This window comes from Rattus norvegicus, chromosome 7 (assembly GCF_036323735.1).
Source record: "Rattus norvegicus strain BN/NHsdMcwi chromosome 7, GRCr8, whole genome shotgun sequence".
NCBI classification, from domain to species: domain Eukaryota; kingdom Metazoa; phylum Chordata; class Mammalia; order Rodentia; family Muridae; genus Rattus; species Rattus norvegicus.
In genome coordinates this window covers 113,127,883-113,154,298 of record NC_086025.1, presented here as the reverse complement: position 1 = coordinate 113,154,298, position 26,416 = coordinate 113,127,883, and the positions used below count along the sequence as shown (strand labels likewise).

The 26,416-nt window shown below is 50.1% G+C and overlaps 1 protein-coding gene across 1 annotated transcript; it reads right to left on the bottom strand.

Annotated features, from left to right (window-relative positions):
• Positions 1–1,204: 1,204 nt before the first annotated feature.
• Gtpbp1 (GTP binding protein 1) lies at positions 1,205–25,654 on the bottom strand. Its single transcript, NM_001199315.1, has 12 exons — positions 25,423–25,654; positions 22,449–22,560; positions 15,718–15,898; positions 14,839–15,187; positions 9,981–10,104; positions 8,254–8,368; positions 5,763–5,907; positions 5,498–5,680; positions 4,682–4,817; positions 4,018–4,196; positions 2,728–2,928; positions 1,205–1,894 (listed from the first exon to the last, which is right to left on the bottom strand). Exons 1-12 carry the CDS (start codon positions 25,612–25,614, stop codon positions 1,802–1,804), a joined length of 2,010 nt encoding a protein of 669 aa, NP_001186244.1. The 5' UTR covers positions 25,615–25,654; the 3' UTR covers positions 1,205–1,801.
• Positions 25,655–26,416: the final 762 nt, after the last annotated feature.

The window sequence follows — 26,416 nt, the reverse complement described above, 5'->3', positions numbered from 1 at the left end:
TACAAAGGCACCAGCCTAAGAGACCCAGAACCACAAAGCACAGGTGAACAGTAGGAGTGAGAGGGTGGCCGAAGCACACAGCCCTTTCCTGAGCTTCAGGGTCCTCCTCAGAAACAGCAGCGAATGCCCAGCTGAGCAAGCCCACCCACAGCAGCACCACAGGCCTCCAGCCTGTCCAGCAAGCCCACCCACAGCAGCACCACAGGCCTCCAGCCTGTCCAGAGCACCTGGTTCCCTCACACGCTCAAAGAATCCACACAACCCGGAGGCAGGGATGTGTACAATGAGGAAAATGAGGTTCAAAGCTAGCTAGTGGAGCTCTATCACTGAGGAAGAGGGGCTCCTTTAGGTGCACAGGGCGGACAGAACCACGGCATGCCTGCAGCAGCACCCCCACCTGGAGGGCTGAGCAGGGAATGTGACACTGTCAACTTAGAACAAATTTTTATTGTGAATGCTGGTCTGGTCAGTCCATGGCCACAGGGCAGTGGTAACTAGAAACAGCTGGAGGGACACGGAGGGAGGGAAGGAAGAGCAGTCAGGAGCAGAGGACAAAAGAGACTTGGGAGGGGAGGCGGGGCTGTAGAGGGCCCCAGCCAGCTGCCTATTTGTCTTGGCTGAGCCTAAGGAGCACTCCAACCTGAGGCTGTGGTGCAGGGCTCTGCCCACTCTGGTCTGGGCAGCCCACCCTGCCCTAACCCAGCAGCAGTTCTTTCGATGGCCTAGAAGAGTCTGCACTGCCACCTGCCCTTGTACACCCCAAGTGGGGCATCTGGGCTCAGGCCCTTCCCTGCTATGTGGCATGGCTGTAGCAGCTGTGCTGGGGTGATGTGTGGTGGGAAAGGAGGATTTCTAGTCCTAGCTTAACTCAGGAGTACCTCCCCTCCCTCACCAAAGGAGGTACTATAAAACCCGATTCCAGGACGACTCGGACCCAGTCTGGTACCCTGGACTCCGAGGCTCAGCCAGAGACATAAGTGGAAACAGGAAGAACCTCCAGCGGGCATAGAAGCCAGAGCAGCCAGGGCCAGCCAGGCAAGCCCAGGATTGTCTCTAAGGATAAGCCCACCTAGGTCTCTGGATCAAGGGTCAAGAGTCAGAGAAGGCGGTCCTACAATGCAGTCACCACAGTCTCCACATCACAGTACCACTGAAGAGCTCGGAGGAAAAGGAGAGACAGGAGAGGCCACCATTTCCCATTAAACTCCCCAACGCATAGATTGAGGGAATCCCTGCTCTGGCAGAATCTTCTGAGCCCACAGGTCAGCCCCAAGGAAGAGCTTCTAGCTAAGAGGGGCACTAGCCAGGGAAGACAGGTGCCTGGGGCTCTGAGGTTCCCTGGACGTTCTGAGGATCTCATCGAGACAAATACAAACGGATGGAAGGACAGGCAGGCAGGCAGCTCTTGGAGGCTGGTGTCCAACTAGGACTGAAATGGAGACTGACAGGGTCAGCTGCACTTCTGCACACACCGGCTACAGGTGTGTGCAAGCACACACTCACACAGACACACAGACAAACTTGGGACAAATATATAATAAAAAGATAGAAATTAAGGGCCCAGATGTAGGAAAGCTGTGAGTGAGGAAGGTGTCAGGTGGCAAATGGTCAGTCCTCGGACGTCTAGTCCCTGCTCATTATAAATTACAACCCCCCCGGAAAATCGGGGTGTGGCAACAAGGGTGCTCTGGCTGTGGACTGGAGTGGGCGGGTGGCGGTCAAAAATTCTCTGCCCAGTTGGTGAGCAGTGGCCAGTGAGCAGTGAGGATCCCATGGGTGGTCAAGTGGACCGGGGGGACATTCAGCAGCCGCTGGCAGGAGTCACACAGGCCCCCTGGGACTTCACCTTGTGGCGCTGGCCCCCTCGTCGCCGGCCCCCACTGCTGGGCTTGGGCTAAAAGAAAGAAAGCAGGCACTTGAGAAGTGGTGGTCCTCCGAAGCAGGACCAGGTAGTGGAGCAGGCAGCAGCCCTAACCTGGTTCCTGGCAGATATGGGTTTGTGTAGTACTGGTGGGGAGCTCATCAGAGAAGCACAAAGGGAACAGGAGTCAGTGAGCACTGCTGCTCACTGGAAGGGGGCTTGGATGTCACACTGAGGGTCGAGGGGTACAAGGAGGAAGGAGAGAGAATAGGGAGGGGTGGAGGAGAGGGATACTAGTCCTGTGCAATAGTAGCAGATGCACACAGGACAGGCGTCAGGGAGACTGGTACCAGGCCTCTGTCAGGTCAGGAAAGGACTGGCAAGGACAGGCAGGTGAGCCAATGGAGTGATCGTACAATAGTGGTACAATGACCTCACGAGGCCACCTCCCTCATGCCGACAGGTGCATTAGGAGCCTCTAAGGCAGTGTCTCTCGGCTGTGTTGGGTCTCAGTCACACACAGCACCAGCATACCCACATATATTCTTATTATGAAGGGGAAGCCTTGGCTTGGCATGATGGCTCCTATGTGTGATTGACATCAGCATCAGAAAAGCTGAGGTGGATAGGAAAACTGCTCTGAGTTCAAGGCTGGTCTAACCTGCATAGTGACTTTCAGGCCAGAGTGCTATACAGTGAGAGCCTATCCAAAAAGAAAAAAAAAATCAAAACAACAAAAAAGGGGAACCTTGACATTTTTCTATTCTGCTTTATTTAATTAAAATCAAATGTCAATCAGGACCAATTAGATTACCAGGCTTGCTGCTCCCACCATCATGCCATAGGCCAAGAGAGGCCCTGCTTACCTGTGGCTGGAGACCACTGGATGTGGCAGCTTGTGTAGTCCCTAGCGAGGAAGCCTCATCTCCAGTTGAGGGGGGCCCTGCCGCTGGCACACCAGATGGACCACCTTCTTCTCGTTTGCTCAGGGGACCCTTTTTTGTGGACTGCATTTTAATCTGCTGGGGCTTGGAGTTCATGGGGGAGTTGTTGGTTGTCTGGAGGAGCTGTGGAGGCCAAGGATAGCAGGTCAGAGCTGCCTGCCCAGTTCTGAGCGAGGCAGGGCCATCCCAGAAGGCAGAGCAAAAAGGCCTCCCACCCTACTCTGAGTCCAGGACCACAGGGCAGTACTGATGCCTCAGCCTGCCTCCCCGTGCCTGGAAAGGATCCTGCCCAGCCGCTACTCCTGCAGAGAGCTCTCTGAACCTCTACCACTGTATCCTCAGCCCAGCTACCGAGCCAGGGTCTGGGTTGCTCAGAGCCTGCTGTGGACCATACTTTAACTTTAGGCCCCCTGAAGAAACATAATAAATGTCTGTCAGAAATCATAAAAGCTATCAGCTAGGAGCAACTGACTCAGAATCTTCCTTGCGGTCCAGGCTCAATCTCAAAGACAGCAGGAAAGGAGACTGGTTAGACTCCACAGGACACTACAGTGGGTGTCATAGCCTCTACCACACTGTCCCAGCTCCTCCAGGACAGACTGAGGGAAGTTTTTCAGGAAGAAAAGGCAGCCTGAGGTTCATTCCAGACTCAGATATGGAAGCCATGTCTTCCTCTAATGGGGGCAGGGGTCAAATTCTCTATCAAATGTCCCACCCAAGATCATGGGTGAAGTCCACAGCAGACAAAAGGTGAGCTCCAGAAAATCCTCAAGCACCATGGGAGCTTCCGACCATGCCATGTCCCCACGATACCCAGCACTCACTCCAAATGGATCTACCATGCTGTGGGAAGCCGTTGGACATAGTCCCAAGCAAGCCCCAGGACCCAGAGGGAGCAAGCAGCTCAGAGGCCAACTATGGCTCCCAGGCACTGTCCCATTGCCTCCTATGGAGGAGAACCATACTCCAATGCCACTGTCTTCAAGACAGTCTCCAACACTCAAGGTAGGCCTAGGGACAAATCCTGGGCAAACAAAGTCAACCCTGAAGCCCTATCCTAGAATTGGCTCAGCTCTGCCAGGGTGGGGACCAACACCTCTGTTCCACAGTGAAGACAGCTCCAGGATTCTCAAGAGGAGCTTGTGGTACTCATGGCTACTGGACTAGAGCAAACGGAAGCTTCCTTGGGTAGGTGAGGCTACCCCGTAATACCTTGGTGATGGTGCCAACAGCCTTGGTTCGACCTTCCCGGAACACCAACCGCTGGTCAATGTGCAGGTACTCAGGGGTCTTGATGAAGCGGAAGTGGACAGTGGCTTTATCTCCTGTGCGCAGACAGTCTTTATCCATGCTCAGAATTGTAGCTGTCTGCCGGATGCTCCCACAGTGCACTACCGAGAGAACCGCAGTCAGGACATGCATGACCTACCCCGTGGCCTCTGGTTAGAGCACTATCTCCAGGGCAGGACAAGAACTCTGAGGGCCGGATACGGCAGGGCAGCCTACTTTCAGATCTGATTCTGACTTTTTCACCCCTTCCCAGGCTACGTGGCAGAGCCTGAGTGCCTGCCTTTATGTACACACATGCCTTCCCACAGGACTGTGCCTTCATATCACCAGGCACAGAGTTACGCTCGACAACCCTGGCTAAATGAGTACTGGCACCTGCGGTCCCTGAGGACAGGTGTGGCTCTCTGAGCATCTGCAGAACTGAACAATGAGTGCTGCTCAGGGAATGAACTATAGGAGTGGCTTTGCTAAACAGGATAGAGACCTGTTTTGCCTGATGCTGGAGGCATTGGGCTTGGATTGAGGAGCTCTTTTGGGAGGGTGCTAGCCTAGAACCTCTGGGGTTGGTGGGACCTCGGATACCTACCCATGGCTTGGTATCGTGGACTAATTGTGGTGGGGTGGTGGAGGACAAGAATCTCAGCCTCAAACTCCCAGGAGGCCTGGGGATTCAGGCGTGGGGAAACCATCACCATGCCTTTCCGGATGGATGAGCGCTTGATCTGCAAGGAAAGAGGTGGGCATGGCTTGAGGACCGAGATGTCTTCCAGGCTTGCCTAGCCTGGTCCTAGAGAGCAACATGTCTCTCTAGGGGAGGAGACCACTCTAACTCAGGCCTGTTCCTCACTACCACCTAACGCAGACAGCTAAGCACAGCTCCTAGGAGGCAGGAAAGACTCAGCAAAGACTCAGGAACTCAGCATTCTAGCAGCTGGGCCTGAAAGATGGACCTGAAGCGCAGGCAGGCACTCAGGAAGAAATGAGCAGTGCATAACCACTGGAGAAGACAAACCGTATGCCACTTCTCGTGGCCATCTTGTCTTACAAACTACCAGCATTGACCCTAGACCCAAGGAGATGGAGAACTGAGCAGCAAGAGTGTGTGGCACAGACCTACGCATCCCAACCCTAAGACGGCTAGCACCATGTGCAGGAGGGATACGCCTCGCTAACTGCACTGCCAGCAAGACATAAATGCTCAGGCCACAGCGGGAGGAGCAGAGACACAAGACAGACTGTCTGAGATGGAAAGGTTACCAGGCTATGAGCCTCAGCCTTCTCTGTGAAAACGATCAGTAACCCATACCTTGCACCTGGAGACAGCAGACTACACCCTGACCTGTAGACCTCAGAAAGAGTTTTTGAAACTCTCACTCACTCACTCACCTTCACCCTCACTCACCTTCTTCAGTGCAAAGGAGGCTGTCTGGCCCCCCCGTACCTCCTTGACAGGCATTCGCTTGCGATGGATCGACTTGACAGCAATGGACAGGAAGTTACCCAAAGGGTCTGGGCCCAGCAGCAGTGTGTCATTCAGTTTGATCAGGCCCCGCAGTGTGGTCCCAGACACCACTGTCCCCACACCCTGCCAAAGAGTCATTCCCAGGTTAGAATAGGAGGTGCCCACTAGCCACCCACCCTGTGCAGACCTAGCCAGAGGCACTCACAGGAACAGAGTAGGTATCATCTATCTGGAACTCAGCAGGTTCTTCCTCCCTGTAGCTGGTGCGGGGGGACAGGAGGTTGAGGAACATCTTGAGCAGATCAAGGTTCTCACCTGTGACATTGGAGATCTGGAATATCGGGCACATCCTAAATGGAGAAGAAATAAATCTGTCACCTAGTCCCTTTGGCTCTACTCCTTGTGACTTACTTGTCTTGAGATCAGGAATTGCACATTCCTGAGTGCCTCATAGGCTAGATTCAAAGGAGCTGGAGTGGGGTTGTACCCAGTCCCTCACTGGACAGCTGTGAGTACTGAACACAGCATAAGACTAGAGAAACAGGCAAAATGCTAGGCTGCTCTAAAGCACAGACCAAGTCAGGAGGCAGGTGGTTCCCCTGAGGCCCTGGCTGTGGGCAAAGGGAAGGATCCATTATCGAAAGATGATCTTGGGAGGGGCAGTAGTAGAACATATCTTTAGTCCCAACAACTCTGGAGCCAGAGGCAGTTGTATCTCTGTGAGTTCAGGCCCAGCCTGGTTTACGGAGTGAGTTCCAAGGTAACACAGAGAAACCCTGTGTGGTGATTTGAGTAAGTCTGGCTCCCATAGACTTGTGTATTTGAATGCTTGGCCCATAGGGAGTGGCACTAGAAGGAAGTATGGCCTTGTTGTCACTGTGGGTGTGGGCTTATGAGGTCTCCTATGCTCAAACTACACTGAGTGTGAAAGTCTTCTGCTCCCTGTGGATCAAGATGTACAACCCTTGGTTTCTCCAGCACTATGTCTCTTTGTATGTTGTCATGTTTCCCACCATGATGATAACAGACTAAACCTCTGAAACTGTAAGCCAACCCCAATTAAATGTTGTCCTTTATAAGAGTTGTCTTGGTCCTCTTGCTCTTCCCCTCTTCCCCCTTTGTCTCCATTCTCTTCCTCCCCCCCCCCCCTCTCTCCACATGCTCATGGCCGGCCTCTACTTTTCTTCTCTCTCTCTCTCTCTCTCTCTCTCTCTCTGCCTTTCTCTGCCCCTCTTACCCTCTTAGCTCCCTTCCCCATGTCCTGAATAAACTCTATTCTATATCATAAAGAGTTGCCTTGGTCATGGCATCTCTTCACAGCAATTAAACCCTAAGACACCCTGTCTCAAACAAATAAGCAAACACAACAACAACAAAAAGATGATCGTGGACCAATGAACTAAAGAGCTTTAGACCGTGTTCAAGTTAATCTCTAGAACCTAGATGCATTACCATCTGGAGGAAGAGCCTACTACAACAAACGCCTGGTAAATATCTATTGAATGAAAAGACTCACTAAATAAACGCTAACCTGACCTGTGATTAGAGGGCTTTTGAGAAACAGTCTAACAAGTTAGTGAGGCATAAACAGACAGTGTTCTACCACAGGCTGCTGCCTTCCATGCTCAGGATGTCCAGAGCCCAAGCACCCTCAGAGGAGCATGAGGGTTAATTATGGTTGCCAACTTGACTGGATCTACAATCAACTGAGAAACAAGCACATGGGTGGAGTTGAGGATATTTCTGGGAAGAAGCAATTGTGTAAGGAAGTTCCTCCCCAAGGTGGACAGGATTGTAGCAGTGTAAAATGATGGGAGGTCCCCTAGTAATTTTTGGTGATGGCAGTTCCTCTAGGAGTGGTCAATTCAGAGCACTGAGCCCAGATACAAAGGAGTCCAAGAGAGAAAGCTAGGCATGGTAGCATACGCCTTAATTTTAGCACTCTGGAGGCAGAGGCAGAGTTCAAGATCTGAGTTCAAGGCCAGCTTGATCTACAAAGTTGCAGGACAGCCAGGGCCATGTAGAGAGACTCGGTCTCAAAAAAGCAACCAAACAAAAAATAAAGTGAAAATAAACAAAGAGGTCCACGGGAGAGGCAGTGCCACCTTTGCCCCCACCCTTGCTTCTTGCTAGTGAGTGCATCTACTGCTATGGCTGCCAAGGCTGTCTTCCTTCACTGACATCACAACCCAGGTTCATGGACTAAAGACCAGCAGCTCTCCAGGTATCCTTGAGGTCTTCAGCTCTAGATTGGAACCTAGGATGCATCCATCCAGCCTTGTGGATAAAGCAGCTATGAAGTTCTCAAGCTCTCCATCAAGCAGACAGCCACTGTTGGACTCGGCCTGTATCATGCAATCCAACTTAATATATCGTGTGTGGTATACATTTATTCCATTGGTTCTGTGCTTCTAGAGAACCCTGGTTAGTCCAGGAAGTTAATAACACCTCCACTTCCTAGGTAAGGACGCTGATGACCCAACTGGTACTCCAACCCGAGAGGCCAGTAATTCAGAGTGTGAGTCACATGGTAAAGGCTTAGGGGACTGCAAAGCCAACCTTCTATTCCTCCAATCGTGCCAGGAGACCTCATGCCTGATGGGCTGCTTCAGGTCTATAGCTCACTTTGTCGAGGCTGGCAGGGGCACCTGCTTAGAAGCAGGTGGTTCTCCACCCTGTAGCCCTGTCCCCATTACCTCTCAGAGCTGAAGTTGGAGGCTGTGACAATGACATCATCTTTGCTCTGCACCAAGACAGGGATCTTCCGGCAGCCTGGTGACTTCAGCAGACGCTGTAGCAGCTTCAGGGTTTCTTAAAGGGTGAAATGGAACAGAATTAGGGGACACAGCCTTCCCTCTGACCAGACAGGGTAAGACAGGTGCACTCAATGCTGATGCAAGCAGGAGACAGACAGACAGAGGAACCAGTGTAAAATGCCACAGTACCTGGAGAAGCAAAAATGATGATCAAAGGTGGGTGAACACACACTGTTAGCATTCAGAGAGCATATACATGGGTCTCTTCTCTAAGGCCATGAGTCTAGACACACAAAGTGACTTGTGTTCCCAAGGACGATGTTCTTTCCCACAATGCTCTGCTTCCTGGAAAGTCTCATCTCAGGAATATCCTGGGCATTCACCAATCTGCAGAGACCCTTTTGATTTTTGTTTTGAGACAGGGTTTCTCTGTATATCCCTGGCTATCCTATAACTCACTCTGTAGACCAGGCTACAGAGTTCTCTGTAGACAGAACTCAATAGATCCACCTGCCTCTGCCTCTGCCTCTGCCTCTGCCTCTGCCTCTGCCTCTGCCTCTGCCTCTGCCTCTGCCTCTGAGTGCTGGAATTCAAGGTGTGCACTACCACTGTTTGGCTGTAGAGAATATTCTTAGAGAACTTCTAATGGGACAGTGCTCTTTGACTTGCAGCACCAAGAAAGAGGAAAGGTGCAGAGGCCTCCTGTGGGATGATGTCACAGCTGAGGCAGGTACAGGATAGAAGGAGGCCTGTCATTGGATGAGAAGGAAGGATGGGTGGGAAAGAAGTCTGAAGGAAGAGGAGGAGACTGGGATGGAAAGGAGGAAGAGACAGGAGGGAGAGGGAGAGAAGCCATGGCAGGACAATATGGCAGGTGACGTTAAGATTCCATGCTGTACCTTTACAGGTTGTTATGAATGTTTTTAAGGGATGGATGTATATTGGGCTTTGTATGTTTAGGTGGGCAATTATATCTTATCAATTGGGTCAAAGGTTATTGTGTTATGTGGTTTACATGTGTAAATTTAAGTGTAATGGAATGTGGGGCAGCAGGTCTGGGCCACCACAGAGTTGGGATGTGTGTTTCTGGCATGGAAACCTGCCTTGGGACCTAGATAGATAAAGAGATTGCTGATGGCTCAGAGAGAGGCCTTCCGCAGTATGATATGGGATGGAGCAAAGTGAGTGAGAGGCTTTGCTGACTGAGAATTAAGATATCCAGCAGATATCTTGGGGCACTGTGGTGTAGACAGCGTTTTTATTTTTTATATTTTACTACAACAGCCTACTCCTAAGGCCTGTGTGTGTGTAAGCTTTGGTGGCTAAAGGCTACCAGACTCTTTGCCCAAATTTCTCCATACGCATCCTGCTTCAACGGTACAGCTCAGTGCCTGCTGCTGGGGACATGAAGGGGTTGAGGGAGGGGTAGCAGACTGGAGATTCCATAGATCCTGCACTTGGAACCAGGAGGGAAAAGAACAGTGGGAAATTCTAGTCAACAGCTAAAGAAGAGAGGAAGAAGTAAAAGACTTTGGCTGATGGACATCGAGGCTAATCTAGCATAGGCAAGGATGCAGAAGGTGTGTCTGAGGCTCTGAGGCAGTCAGTCCACCCTGAAATGCAGTGTCGCAACCCCAGAGGCTGATGCAGCTGGAGGCTTCATTTACCTTGAAGGATGTTGGCAGGACACATGTCAATCTTGGTGACAACCACAAAGACAGGTACATTGAGTGCCAGTGCCAAGCCCAGGTGCTCCTTGGTCATCCCCACGATGCCAGCATTGCTGCCCACCTGCCACAACAGAAAGGAACTATTAGTACAAGACAGGGATGGGTGGTTAGCGGACCCCAGCCTGCTAGTGAAAGCAGGGCAGGGCGCAGTTCATTTAATCCATTCCTGGTGATGGGACTTACACCTGAAATGCAGGTGACAAAGCCTGCAACCCCAGGCACTCAGAAGCCTGAGTTTGAGGCCTGCATGAACCAGAGTGGGGAACTCAATGACACCCTGTCTAAAAAGAAAAAAAAAGGTAGCAAAATTCTGGGGTATGGTGTAGCTTAGAGGTAGACTGTGCCTAGCACCACAGACCAGAGGTTCAGTTCTCAGTACTGAAAAAAAAAAATGAGCAAACAAAAACTCAAATCAAACCAACATCAAAAACCCCAGAGGAGGGTTGGGGATTTAGCTCAGCGGTAGAGCGCTTGCCTGGCAAGCGCAAGGCTCTGGGTTTGGTCCCCAGCTCCGAAAAAAAGAAAAGAAAAAACAAAAACAAAAAACCCAGAGGAGTTTTAGACAATAACAGACAATTGTGGTTATAGAACTGGGAAGCACAAGCACCCACGTGCCCTAAGTTTAGCATCCTTGGTCTGCAATGACCATATCACTGCTGAGCACTTTTACTTTAGAGGGTCACCTGATCTTGACATCATAATGGAACACTTGCCAGTATGAGCACACTGCTTCTCTGGGGTGGAGAGATGGCTCGGGGGTTAGGAGCACTGACTGCTCTTCCATAGGACCCAGGTTCAGTTCCCGGTATCTGCATGGTGGCTCACAACTGTCAAAAACTCCAGTTCCAAGAGATCCTATGCTCTCTTATGGCCCAAGAATACCACACATGTGGTACAAATACAAGCATGCAGGCAAAATGCTTATAAACAGAAACTAAAAAATAAATAAACCTTTGAAAAAGTGTCTCTGGCAGGCAGGTGGATCGCTGTGAGTTTGAGGCGAGCCTGGTCTACCCAGCCAAGTTCCAAACTAACAAGGGCTACACAGTAAGACCCTCTCAAAAAAAAAAAAAAAAAAGAAAGAGAGGTTAGTGTATACATGAATATGGATATGGATGTGGCCTGAGAGGGGGTAGGCATGCCACTTTGGTGTCTGGAGGAATTGTTTCTTTGAAAGATGCTTCCCGGGTATCAGGGTAGGTAGCAGACACCTTCAGCCACTGATCCATCGTGCTGGCCCTCTTCATTGCTTTTTGTGTATTATGCAAGCAAATGCTTACTAAAATAGAAGAGAGAAACTGCCACCCTGTGCCTGCCTGCCTGCCTGTGTGACACTTGGAACATGCCAGGACACCTTCACTGTGTAGCTTTTACTTGCTCCCACAGCCTGCAGGAGAATCTCCAGAAAAAGAAACTACTAGTATGTAATCCAGGCTGGCTGCAAAGCCATGATCCTCCTGCCTCCACCTCCCAAGGGCTGGGATTCTAGGCATAAGCCACCACCATGCTCAGTTATTTCTCTGCTGTGAAGTGGGAACTTGAGGGTTCTCTGGAAAGTCGGCTGGATGGTATTTTGCTGGGGCAAACACGTGAAGGAACGTTTCATTAGAGTGGACACAGGTGTGAAAGGCTAAGGCAGCCTTACGAAGGATGTTCTGCTAAAGCAAGCACGTGAAAGGACACGTGAAGGAATATTCACTAACAACATGCATGTATTGGTCTGCTTTACATTTCGTAGTTGAGCTGCACTTGTCGGAACCCCATAGAGTGAAAGGCACCAAAACCACCCTGGTGGTGTGTGCTGCAGTTTCTTGCCACTTCTGAGGACTTGGGCTGATTGGATGCATGTGCTGCGGCCAGACACGTACTGAGGCAGGGCACGTGGAGGACATGTGATGTTTGGAGCATATAAAAGGACTCCACGGAGTGGTGGAGACAGAGCTTGGCTTGCTGGTACAGCTAGCTGTACAACACTTGTGGGTCTCATGTCTTCGCTGATCTTCACTTCCCTGAGAGAGGCACAGCTTCTCCTGGTGTTCCTGCTGGTCCCTCCTGCTGACTTGAGCTGAGCCTGAGGCCTGGCTGTCTCTCTTAGGTCATGTCACTGCTGTTGCTAACCCTATTCTACTGAACTGGACTACTGGTGTATCTGTGAAGTGTTTACGAGTGGTTTGAACTGCTGCCGCCTGCTAACCTGTGAACTGAACTGCCAATTTCCAGACAACATAGACAAGAGTTATTGCACCAAAGAACCTTTGCAAACAGGTCCACCGCTCCACCAACCCCAGCCCTGCTGTGTTCTTTCTTTTCCATTACCTCTGGTGGGTGGTGAGCTACAAGGGAGGTTAAAGCATTTACGAACCATCATTAAAAATAAGGTTTGAAATAATTAAAGTTATACTGCTGTCTACAGAAGTCTAATAAATGGATGATGGCCTACAACTCAGACAGGAAAATGTGGTTTGGGGTGAAGATTACTGCGTCATTATCTTTACTCTTACAGCTCAGCTAGAAAAGGCTTGTTATTGTCTGAAGAACTTGTTAGATGCTAGTTAGCCTATGTGGTTAATCATCCTGCACACACAGTGGAGTACACTGGACCTCACAAGTAGTCCAGTTATCACACATGCTAGTTTATCACAACAGCAGCAAAAAAGAAAAAAATGGGGGCTGCAGAGACGGCTCAGCGGTTAAGAGCACTGACTGCTCTTCCCGAGGTCCTGAGTTCAATTCCCAGCAACCACATGGTGGCTCACAACCATCTGTAAAGAGATCTGATGCCCTCTTCTGGTGTGTCTGAAGACAGCTACAGTGTACTTATATATATAATAAATGAATAAATAAATCTTAAAGAAAAAAATGTTGGTTTCTAAACCCTTCATGTTTAAAAACACAGCCAGGGTGGTAGCACAGGCCTTTAACCCCAGCACTTGGGAGCCAGAAGCTGGTGGATCTCTGAGTTCTAAGCCAGCCTGGTCCACAGAGCTAGTTCCAAGACAGCCAGGGCTACACAGAGAAACCCTGACTTGAAAAACCAAAAATAAAATAAAATTAAAATAAAAAATACAATCAGGGTAGGATTTTTTTTTCTTTTTTTCGGAGCTGGGGACCGAACCCAGGGCCTTGCGTTTGCTAAGCAAGCGCTCTACCACTGAGCTAAATCCCCAACCCCCAGGGTAGGATTTTTTAAAAAACTGTTATTATTATTACTACAGGCTGGAGAGATGGTTTAGGAGTTAAAGAGTTCTGGCTGCTCTTCCAAAGGACTCAGGTTCAATTCCCAGCATCCACAAGGCAGCTCACAACTGTCTATGATCTAGTCTCTGGGGACTCTGACGCCCCCTTCTGACCACTGTGGGTACTAATACAGTGGTACATAGACATATATGCAGGCAAAATACCCAGACACATAAAATTAAGATTTAAAATTGTAAATTATTGGTATGTGTGTGCATGTAGCAGGTCAGAAGACAACTAGATACAGTCAGTTCTCTCCTACCTTTATGTGGGTGCTGAGGTCAAACTCAGGTCACCAGGTTTGCTTGGCAGGCCCTTTACTCACTGAGATATCTTCCTCAGCCTTCAAATTTTTCTTAATAGGGCTGGGGATTTAGCTCAGTGGTAGAGCGCTTACCTAGGAAGCGGAGGCCCTGGGTTCGGTCCCCAGCTCCGAAAAAAAAGAACCAAAAAAAAAATTTTTTTTTTTTTCTTAATAGCCATAGACCAATGGCCCTGTGGACTCAGAGATGCCTTTTGGTGTGGCAGCTTTCCTTAATCAAGAATAGGTGGGGTTGGGGATTTAGCTCAGTGGTAGAGCGCTTGCCTAGGAAGCGCAAGGCCCTGGGTTCGGTCCCCAGCTCCGAAAAAAAGAACCAAAAAAAAAAAAAAAAAAAAAAAAAAAAGAATAGGTAACAGCCCTTTGCAAGGTTCAAAGGCATGAGAGCAGCTGCTACAATCCCAAAAGGAATAGGCAGAGAGGGCTGGGTGTCCCTACAGCACATGCTGTTCCCTCTCTTCTCCAGTTTGAGGCTTAGCCTTGGGATCTGTTTGTGGGGCTACTTGAGCAAGTTCCCTAGGAACCGACTCCTGTGTTTACCACATGTATTAGCACAGGCAGCACTCTCTTCCTCCCGCTAGCTCCCCTGAAGCGGCACAGGAGCTGTGTGCACACACAGCGCATGTGCACACACGGCAAAGCCAAGCCTCTGCCCTTCTCCTTTTCAGTGATGGTACATGATGAGCTGCTCAAGCATCCCATCACAAGCTCTCTGGGAGCCTAGGAGCAGCGAGGCCTACTTCCCACTGTGCACATCACCAGGCGAGCACAGGGCCAGGCCCACGGCAATCCCCCAAAAGAGCTGAACCATGGCTGCCAAATCTCCCTCCCATGCTCTGAGAGACATCACCTCAGGCCCTGCTGACTGCTGTCCTTGGTTCCTGACGTGAGGTGCCCTTTTCTTCTCCAGGTTGATCTCAGAGTGCCACCTGGGGTCACCCTCTGGAAGTACCCCAAGGTGAAGGAGAAACTATTCTGAAGGCACAAAATAAGAAGAAAGGCTCTATGCCTTTCCAAAAAGGAAATCTGCAAGAGATCCATGCTTTCTATTAAGAGGCCCCTCTCTGCTTGAAATGCAGGAGAAAGGTCAAGGTTTGCCCGTGAAGACCACAGAGCTCAGAGGACAAGGGCTCCCTGAGACCCCAAACTTGCCTCCACCAGCAGGCCCCAGTCTCAGAATGATTCCAAACGTTTGCATAGCATCCTCAGATCCCCTCATGGGGGAGACCTCACACTTACCATGAGCATGCAGAAGTCAGGCAAATGGCCAGTCATGCCAAAAACAGTGGTCTTAAGGTACTTCTCGTGGCCAGCCAAGTCAATGAAGGTGATCACTTTGGAGGACTTCTCACAGATCTTTGTCCACTCAAGGCTGCCGCCGTGGCTGTCGGGCTTGTTCACCACATTGCCTTCACTGTCAAAGCCCAGAATGTCATTGCCCACGCTGCTGGTTCGACCAGATTCAATCTCATGTTTGTGGCGAAAGAGTTTTTGGCGGGCAAAGCCCCGGCCATTGTCCAGCTCCCCATGTGTTAGGACTCCCAGGAGTGTGCTTTTGCCAGCATCCACGTTGCCCACCACTGCCACCCTGCGTGGATATGAACCTGATATGAGAGCTAGTTCCTGAAGAGACGACTCAGCCAGGGACTGGGCCCTGAGCACAGGCTCACCCCAGCACTCTGGCTCAAGACTTCCCTATTCAGGATGAGCACAGCGGGGGATGTTCCTGGAGCTGTACCCAAAGAATACAAAGTTAGTCAGGAGTCCTGGCTCCTTTAACACCAGCAACCCTATAGCCCCTGCTTTGAGAACACCCCCAGTGTTATGAAAGGCACAAAGTAGCTCCCCAGCTCCCGACTTCTCCGACTTCTAGCGTCCCAAACAGACGGTAAACTGAACAAAGACTGCATGGCCAGGCCTTCTCCCACACATCCTAGATGAAATACCTAGAGAAGGAACTCAGAAACAAAGAGCAGAATCACCGAGACCACGAGCCCCTGTCTTTCCCGTCTTAGGTAGAGGAAGAGCTGACAGGCCAGTGTCACAGGCCCTACCACGTTATCTGTGAAGACCCAGGCATGCAGCAGGGCCCTGCCTGCAAGTATTCTGAGACCTTACCTGACCTCCAGGAAGTCATTGTCTCCGACTCGTTTCCTGACTAAGTAATCACGCACACGGCCACCCGATTCTTGACGTTCCCGCAGGAGGATGACGTCAGCCTCTATCTGCTCCGCCATGCTCTTCACTGTGGCGTAGGAGGCCTCCATGTCAGCCTCACTCAGCCCGTACTCAGTCCCATCTGGTGACAAGAGCCCAGACATCAGCAGGAGACGGAGTCCTGACCAACCAGCCTGCCAATACGCCAGCCAGTCAACTCTACCTAAACAGACTCCTTCCTGGCACTGCAGAGAAATAGCAACGACTCAGGCATGCACAGGGTTAATGTGGCAGGGCCATGGCTTTCCCTGTTCCCCATCAGGGTGCTGGGTAAATTCATTCACGAGTCACTGAGCTTCTCCTTGAAGTTACGCCAAGCTTCATACTGGGTGCTGGGAATACAGGTGCCCTCAGTGAGCTCACAGCCCCAAGGGAGAAACAAAGAAATTAATTAATCTCAATTTGATTGGAGCACTACCCTGAGATCTGAAGGAAGAGAAAGCAAGACACGGTCTAGGAATGTGAAGGGAGGCTGTGGATGTGCTGACCAAAAACTGGGTTTTCAGAAGTTGAGACATCACACAAGAGAAGCAAAGCCAGAAGCATGGCAGACCATGAGCAGTCAGGGACTGAGAGCAGGCACCGTGTGTGGGGAGCAGGATGGTGTGGGGGTGGCAGTAAAGTGGAAGCTGGTATGACACCAGACTGCAGCAAACGTGGGGGTCAGGCAGGACAATAACATGGTCAGAGCGAGGAGGCCTAGAAGACCTCCTAGGCAACAAGCAGGAGGCCAGAAGCAGGAACCCAGCAAGGGAGAAATTCCAATGCCTTAGGCAAGCAAGGAGGGCAGGAAGATGGAAGGACGGTGTCTCAGAGACAGTTTTTAATTAGGATGGCTCAGGTTCTGTCTCCAGTCACCAGCTGGAAAAGGAATTGGAGCTCAGACCCCGAAGGAAGCCAGGAAAAGAGTAACTAGCGTCCTCGAGTCTAAGACCGGCAATGCCCAGGTGCTTCCGTGTAGCGCGGGGTCATCGATGTTCACCACTCCCTCAGCCCCTCTCTCAGTTCCTTCTGAGCAATCCCCATAGCAGGGTACCCTCTTCTGTTTCACCCACCAGACACCTTGCCAGGCCAAGCCTGTTCCTTTACTTCCTCTCTCTCAGGTTCCCTAAAGCGAGCTCACTGATTCTAAGGAAAGGAAAGCCACTCCTCTGTCATTGTCTCTGCCCACACTCTGAGCTACCAACTATCTCTTTAGTTCTTCTCATCACCAAGGAACTCAGAAGATAAGCCAACTTGCTGACACTCTTCCCCGGCACTGTGAACCAACTACTCCTAGAAGAGCTGCTATCACCAAACATCCAGTGGCCTCCCATCATTCTGCATGGCTACAACCCTGCCCACCATTCAGCCAGAGAGCTCTTGACGTATTCTCTGTTCCTATCACCTGAATGGCAGCCTCTGCCAGTCTGTCCACCAAAGACCCTCTTCTTCCTCCAACCTTCCCTTTAGCTATCTCGTTCTATGGCCTCAACTGTCACTGTCAAGACTTCAAAAACATTCCTCTGGCAACCCCTCCAGGCTCCACATGGAACGCAGTGGCCTACATGAGAACCCCTAGGAATCTGATATTCAGACTCACCCACTCACCCTTAAGCAGTGGCACACACATGCTCAGCACCAATACAGCACTGTACACTCCCTGTAACCCTGTAAGGCAGGCTGAGCGGTTACCTTTAACAGTGAAGTAAACAGCTTGACAACAACAGAACTTGAGAGGATGAGGCAGGAGGATCATAAATGTGAGGGAAGGAGAGGAAGGGAGGAGGGAAGACAAGCAGGATAAACAGAAACCAGATACTCAGAGCTGGGAGGCTATGGAGGGGCCATAGTGTAAACTAGGGTCCTCTGACTTCAAGCCTGGATGCTTTTCCTTCCTTGCTCCCTGTTGCTTTTTCTGTCTGGCTGTTCCTTTTCTCTGGCTGTCCCCATTCTAACAAAGACTACATTGCTTCTGCTTCTCTGCATACCTAAGCATAACCATTTCACCAGTCCAGCCCTGCCAACTACACTTCTTTATGGTGGTGTCCTTTCGCTGCCTGATTTGGGCCCATATTCTATTGAAGAATTGATCTCAGTGAATCTAGTCTGTGTGCCTTCCTCCTGTGCACAGCCCATCCAGCACAGCTCCCAAAGACACCATAGCACTTACACTGCCACTTTCACATCAAAATCTCTGTTATTTTTGTCTTTTTTTTTTCCCCCGGAGCTGAGAACCGAACCCAGGGCCTTGCGCTTGCTAGGCAAGCGCTCTACCACTGAACTAAATCCCCAATCCCCGCACATCAAAATCTCTGAATGGCTTTCCAGAACCAACAGAACTCCTTCCAGTTTCAATTCCTCTAAGCCCCTTCCCCCTTTAACACAGGCTCCCCTCTCAGCTCTATCCCAGTGCAAATGTCCCGGGGCTCATCCTAGGTCCTGGATGGTCCTGGGTCTACCCTTATTCCTCACTTTAGACAGCAGTCGATCAACATCTGTTCAGAGGCCCCACAAACACTGGCCCTCCTTGGGACATTTGCCACTCCTTGCCCTTGTGCAAAGGTGTTTTTAGACACATGTTCCCCCAACTATAGAAGCGTCCTACCTTAAGCACTCAAATGTCTAGAAAATGTAAAACAACTGGAAACAAGGGACATCAAAGGGCAGAGGGCAATGGGCAGAGGGCAGAAGGGTTCTGAATGAACAGCTGAGCTGAACTAGGGAAAACTGCCATCCTCACCAGACTATCTTCCTCCCTGCTGCTTTCTAAGCTAGGGCTAGCACCAATGTCACCTTGACCATTAGAGCTCTTGGGTGGTCACATTATCCTGGTCTAGCATGCACCACTTTCATTGTGTTAGGAGTAGACAAAAGCCAAGGAGAAAGCCAGAGTCCAGTTACTAAAGACTGCGCTACCCCTCATCAGATTTCTGCCAGCTCGCTTTTCTTTCCACAGCATTCTTCTACTCAAAGTGACAGGTTCCCAGGCTTTGGGGACACAAGTCTTAGCTTTGACATGACATTCAAGGATCATAACTGCACCCTGCCTACCTGTCCAGTACCTCCTGACCTCCAAAGCCTCCATGTTTCTGGGCATGTTGTTTCTTCTGCCCACTTTCCAGTGCTCACAGAGAAGCAGCTCCTTTGTGTGGCTGTTGCTGACTCCTGTGCCCCTTGATGTGCCATCTGCCACCCCACTCATCACTAGGGTTGATCAGGCGGATCTGGCTGGCTAAGCAGGAATGCTCTCCCTCTCTCAGCGTTCCGTGTGTCCATCCAAAAGCTGTGCTCAGTTGAAGAGGACAACCTTCCCTGACAGAGAACCGCTCTTCAGTCATGGGTATAATGAAACAACTGTGCTCCCTGCCGGAAGCTCCAAACGAGCTGTCATGTCATGACTTCTAAGAAACAGTTGAGGTTCTTTTTGCAAAGCAATCCCATAGTAAATCAGCTACAACGCTGTACCCTGAAAACCTGGCAGTGCTAACACTAACGCCTCTGTGCCAAGTGTACTCCTGGAGTGCGCACACCACTCTCACTGGGGCACTGTGGGATCATTACTCATATTTCCCTACTATTTATTTATTTTGAAAGATTTGAGTTCTAATTAAATGTATGTGTGGGAACGGGCACGTGAGTGTCGGTGTCCAGTAGGTATCAGATCCGCAGGACCTAGAGTTATGAGTGGCTGTGAGCCTCCTAATGTGCGTGGGAACTGAACTTGGGACCCCTTGAAGAGCAGTACACACTCTCCAGCTCCGTATTACCTGCATTTTAAGGTAAAGGAAAAAGTTAGCAGGTACACCCAGACCTGCCAGGCTCCAAACCCCAAACCCCTGGATCATTACTGACTTGCTTCCTAAAAATGAACCTTAAATGAAGGATATACAGGTATAACACACAGTCCCCTGGATTGTGTACATGGTTTTAATTTATCTGGGAAAGATTTTTTTTTCCCCCAGGAAGGTCTCGTCTCCACACTACAGTGGAAGACCCTGGTGGAGGGGTAAAGCACCTTCACACAGACAGGAAAGCCTAAAGCTGAAGCTGACCTCTGGAGGCCTTGTCACTGATTCAGCCCTGTTTGATGCTCGACTTGTTTAACCAGTTCAGATCTCTCTGCCTCCAAAGAATCCAGCAGAAGGAGTCACCAAGATGATGTGTGGCTAATGGTAGGGTATGCTGGAGATGGGCCAGTGAGTATCTGACATCTTACCTTCTGAAGGAGGGTTAATTAGATGTGAGTTGGTGGGTATGGTAAATTTCAGACTACATTAAAGGACGGGAGAAAAATTTTGCATGGCTTGGGAAGCCCACAGCTGGGTCAGTGGTTAAGAACACTGACTATTCTTCCAAAGGTCCTGAGTTCAATTCCCAGCAACCACGTGGTAGCTCATAAACATCTGTAATGGAATCTGATGGCCTCTTCTAGTGTGTGTCAGCTGCAGTGTACTCATATAAATAAAAATAAATAAATCTTAAAAAGAACTCAAAGCCAGCCTAGATTATAAGGCAAGACCATCTTAAAACAAATGAACAAATAAATAAATAAATAAGAAGTCTGGGTCTTTAAGACTTGCTCTGCCACTTGTCAAAACTGACCTTTATGTGGTTTCCTACAACGCAGGAAGTGACCTATGAGTGGTTTGTCTTCTTTTTTTTTTTTTTTCTTTCTTTTTTTTCAGAGCTGGGGACCGAACCCAGGGCCTTGCAAGCAAGCGCTCTACCATTGAGCTAAATCCCCAACCCCTGTGGTTTGTCTTTTTAAGGTAGACCAGAGATGTACCTGATAAGCTTACCTGAGGAATCAATAATTTTTTAAAGGATTTATTTATTTATTATATATAAGTACACTGTAGCTGTCTTCAGACACATCAGAAGAGAGCATCAGATTCCATTACAGATGGTTGTGAGCCACCATGTGGTTGCTGGGATTTGAACTCAGGATCTCTGGAAGAGCAGTCAGTGCTCTTACCCACTGAGCCGTCTCTCCAGCCCCGATGATTTCTTGTCACCAAGTACACTGGCCTTTTCTGAACCTGCTGCCCAGCAGCACTTGGCAATGCTGACTGGCACCCTCCTCCCTTGACAGGTGACCCCTTAGTCTATCTCTTTTTTTTTTTTTTTTTGGTTCTTTTTTTCGGAGCTGGGGATCGAACCCAGGGCCTTGCGCTTCCTAGGTAAGCGCTCTACCACTGAGCTAAATCCCCAGCCCCCTAGTCTATCTCTTGAACCATGCTTTTTTAGGCGTAGGGTTAGCAGGAGTGGGAAGAGAAGGGAGATAAGGTGGCAGGCATAGTGGGATTCAGAAACCAAGACTTTGCCCCTGGTTGTCCTCTTTCCTCCTTGGGGTGGAGGATCAGCTTTATTATTCTTCGTTGTTTGGCTTTTCATTGCTGGGTATAGAGCACAGGGCCTTGAGCACACTAGGTGAGTCTTTGACTGCTAACCTACAAGCCCAGGGAACCAAAATTTAAGTACCCAGAAGAACTTTGGAAAGTATCAAGATTTGGACGATCCCACACACACAGGTTAAGAAGCTGAAGAACAGAGGTTTGTTCCTGCCAGCGCTGAGGCTTCAGCCAGCCTGACATAAGTTCGGCAATGAGGTGCTGCCTCTGAACCACACCTCCAGCCTTTCTTATATTTTTATTTTTAGACAAGATGGTTTGGAATTGGCTATCCTCCTGTCTCAGCCTCCTGAGTGGTAGGATCACAGGCCTGTATTCCCAAGCCTGGCCGAAGGCCTGTAAGAGCTCCTGAACTCAGTCTCAGTCTGTCAAAGAACTCTCCTGTGCCTTTCTACAAGTCTGCTAAGCAAAGAAAACTGCCCTAATGATGCACACAGGCCGGCCTGGGCTTCTTGCAAGCAATTCTCAACAATTTCAGTTTTCATTTCAGCAAAGACAATGTTGTAGTAAAGATGAAGGCAGTAAGTAGGTTACAGCATTATGAGTGACTGGAGGGTGGGGCAGGAGCTGGACAAAGGCAATTTCATAATCCCATCTGGGACTCTAACATGGGGTCAGCCTTTTTCTAAAGCTGTAAGCTCCATTACATTACAATGAACAAGTAAGTTGGAGGACAATAATCATAATGGCCCCTGACCGGATCTGGGCGCAGGGAGGGACCTCTGTTATCACAGCTATCCAGACAGCGCAGTCAGTGTGGTCTGGGCCAAAGTAGCTCAATGGAAGGGAGGAGTCCTGAGTGTCCTTTCCTTGGTGGGTTCAAGAAGAACCTCAGAGACTCTCAGCCAGGTAGGAATCAGAAAGCAATAGGAACCATAGACAGGGCCTGGAGAGGAAGCAGGATTAGTTCTAGACCTAGCTAGGACCTACTCCCTTACCTTATATAAGAGGTTTCCTTGCTTAAAGCTTCAATTCCCTGTATGCCAATAAGGAATCCTGAAGTGGAGAGGAAGTATCTCTAGGGCCCCCTGGGGAAGGAACATGGACACTCCCCTCCCCTGAAATTTGTCCTGACTGCTAACACAGGAACTGGTGTTCAGTCGCTGGTCCCTCCCTCCAGACAGTTCTGCAGATACTACAGTGTAGCCATACAAGAGATACATGAGAGAAAAAAGGTGGTGGTGGGGAAATGAGCACTAAATAATTGTTTCAAACAAAGGAAAGGAAAACTATGCTCACCTGATCCCTGCCCAATGACATATATGGTCTCTCCGCATCCCTCGTCCATCCTCTCCCACATCTGCCGAAGTAGACTGTCATACTGCTCTGATGTAGGGCTCACTAGAACCAGCTAGAAGAGAAACCAACAGCCTTAGAACCATACTCACTAGAAAATGCCACAGCCAACAACCTGACCGAAGACCCTGACCAAACCCCAGGGCACCCTAACGGAACACAGCTGCACAGACCCCTCACACACTCGCCGTCTCTCCTGGAACAGCCTTATATGATCCAGGACGAGAGGTGTACCCAGCCTGTTTCCTGTTGCTTCACAAGAGGATTAGTTCCCTGACCGGGAGAAGACAGTATGACGCTGCGGGAACGCTGTCCAGCAGTGCTGTGCACCTCTGCACGGCCTCCTGCCTGCGGTGTGCATCAGGAAGTTCAAGGATAGATTGCTCACTCACAGCCGTGCCCTCCACCCACAGCCCGGTGCTCTCATGATAACAAGAGAATTCTGGTCTACCTTGTCTAAGCTTTCTTGTTCACTACAGTGAAAACTGCCTGCAGAAGGCCATCTTTGTCAACCAAACCCTGCTGCCACTAAGGTTAGTGTTATTAGAACCACAGCTGGGCAAAACCTGTCAATAACAAAGTATCAACCACTTGCTTGGGGAGGCCATTGCCACGAGGCAAGTAGATTTCATTCTCTAGCCATGCCTATGTGACCTTGGACAAAGAACTTAACCTCTCTGAATCTCAATCTTCTAGGGAGTAACATATAAGGCATCTGGGCTGGCTCAAGTCTGTAATACCAGCGCTGGAGCACCTGAGGCAGGAAAACTGCCATGAGTTTGAAGCCAGTCGGGGCTATAGCATTAGAGCCTGTCTCAAAACAAAACAAAGAGCATCTAGGCCAGGCTCAACTAACATGCATTTATCCTCAAGAGGTCAGTTCTTCAAAAACTCTGCGTGAATTTCACACCATTAATCATTAATTGTTTTTCTTGCTGGAAGCTCTCAAGAGCCTTAGCCTCCCTCACGTCACCGTAGTGAGGGTATACATATCTAATGTCTATTCTTTTCAGGACTTACGTCTATTCAATTCACCCTTCTCTCCTCCACACGGTCAGCTTTTGTTTTCAAAATACACACACACACACACACACACACACACACACACACACACACACACAATTTCAAAGGATTTCCCCAGCTGCTTGATGAAGTAACAGTTCCTTACTCAGGGCAATTAACTAAAATGGTCAAAAAGGTACCACCCTCTTCACAACTCTGTCCCAATCTCCCACTAGGCTTTCAGGTTTCTTCAGCTCCCTGACCATGTGACAGTACACTTCCAACAGGTCCATTTGACTCATCGGGGCTTATAATTGTAACCCAGATACTGCCAGTGTTACATTGTCTCCCGCATCTTGGCTGGAGGTCTTCCTGAGCTTGGCTACCCTTATTCTACTATTAGAAGTACTGGACAGGACCATCACTACAAAAAGAAGCTTCTAAGCTTCCAAGGGACCAGCACAGACTAGAAGGAGAAAGAACAATTGGGAATTGCTTACTTGGGTCTCGGGTTCTTTTCAGCTTAGAGCCAAGTTTTATATAGCAGTGCCATCATGAGATGTCACATTTTCAAAGCACCATAAAATCTCCCATCCAAGTAGTAATCAGACCAGACTCTGCTTAGCCTCTAAGATCAGACAAGCGAGATCAGGCTCGTTCAGCATAGTATGACCACAGACATCAAAGCTCCATAAAACCTCTAGTGTAATTATCCTACGAAGGGCAGGGGGTGGGGCTCCTCTATCTTCCATCAGCTGCTTTTTAATCCACACAGGGGATCCTTCTATCTAGTCCAAACATTTACTGAGTCTTTGGTATGCATCTGATACTATAATGGGTCTTAACATTCACTTCTAATTTTTGCAACACATCTGCACTTTCTTGATGGGATGGCTGGAGAACAGAGAGGTTAAGAAAGTGTCTTAAGGTCAGAGCCTTTTAATGGCAACAGTCGGAAGGGAAGCCCTTGACATTAGTTTCTTTAGTGGTGTTAGACACTTTCTAAACATCAGTAACATCTTATAGCTACTTTCTTATTTTCCACAATGCCAAGTAAATGGTGAGATCTTAACTTCTGCCTACCTTCTCAACAATGCAGAAGATGCTATTTAAAGATGCCCTTCCATACTCCATGAATACAAGAGGTGGCTCCACTCCTAGGTGGCTAGGTGCTTATTTTTTTAAAAATTTATAACAAGGCAGGGATGGGGGAAGGCGCCGAGTACCACGGTGTACATGTGGACATCAGAGGACAACCTGTGGGAGTCAGTTCTTTTCTTCACTTGGTGGGTCCAGGGGATCGAACTGAGGTCGTCAAACAAGAGACAAGCCCCTTTACCTGCTGAGCCATCTTGTCAGCACCATCTTTTTATTTTATTTGGGTGGACACGGAAAGTGGACACTCCTTGGACATCATTCTCACCGACTGAGCAACTACTTTCTGTTTCCTTTCCAGAGACCAGGAAGAGAAACGGCTGCCACCCCTTAGACTGGCTACCTGTCTTCGCGAGTATCCCGCCCCCTGCCCAAGCCACCTTGACACTTGGTCCTCTGGGACGCTCCTAGAAGAGGAAGACCCTGTGTTTCAGGGACCCCTCCTGGGGAAGGAGGGCTGGTCCACATAGGGACAGGGACGCAGGGCGCGCGGCTGGAGTCGGGAGCCCGGTTCCACGTGGCGGAGCCAAGGGGCAGCGATCGAGGCGGGAGCGGGAAGCGCGGGAGGCCGGGTGGACACTGCCGGGTGCGGAGAGTGGGCCCGGGCCCCGCACGTCCCAGAGAGCGGCAGGTGGCCGGGTTGAGTCCCTGGGGCGCTCCTGTGAGCCGCGCCACTGGACAGCCGGCTGCCTGCCGTCGCCTCGGAGACCGCCCGGCCCCTCCGCGTACCCCTGGCCCCGCCGCCGTCTCCCAGGCCTACCTTGCTGGTGAGGTCCAGCTCCGGCTCGCCGTTGAGCGCCTCGCCGTCCTCGCTGCAGTCGGAGTCGAAGCCGCCGTGGAGTCGGGCCGCGGCCGCGGCGGCCCGGGCCGCCCCCGGAGAGCTGGGCTCGGGGGCGAACATCGAGGCCGGCACCGGCGAGTCCACCGGGGAGCGACTCCGCTCCGCCGCCATCTTTAAGAACTTAGGCTAATTCGCAGCCGGCCGCCCGCCCTCCCTGCCTGGCTCATTTAACTAATTTATGCTGGGTACCGCCCCCTTGTTGGAATAATTTATGCGCAGCTTCCCCCGCCTCTCGAAGGTGTCTCGTATCTCTGGCAGACACAAGCGACCCAGTCTCTCAGCTACCAATCGCTGCAGTTCTCTCAAATACCTTAATGAATAATTAATGAGGCCCAAACCCCAACAACAAACGTCGTAGTCGTCGAGAGCCTTGGTCCCACCTCTGGTGGGGCCAACACAGCGTGCATGCTACCTGCCTGGAGCCTTCCCGCCAACGGGAGCGAAGCAGAGGTTTGACTGACTTGACAGCAATCCAATGAAAAGAGACAGCATTGCTTTCCACCTCCCCCCCCACCCCGACTCCGGCCCCCTTTCTTTCCAGAGGCGGGGCCAGCTTCCAAATCACACAGCAAAACAGTCCCGCCTGGAGCCTCATGATGGACAAGGGCGGGACCCAATCTTATCCTTCCTAGGTCCCGCGCGTTTGGCCGCCGCATATACAGATAGTAAACTGCAAAATGAGCCTGGCACTCCGAATGATTGAAGGCGGTTGCTGCAATACTATGTCCGGCGTACTGGCATACGCAAGGCAGTTTTTATAGTAGAATCGATGCTATGTATTCCAGGAGTTGTAATATTATAGCAGCCAAACCAAGGCAATTAATTAAACGCTGACCTTAGGGAGCTCCATTCATTGATTCCTCGGAGAGCAATTGAGTGAACAGAAAGGAGATGGTGGCAGCCTAAACACCAG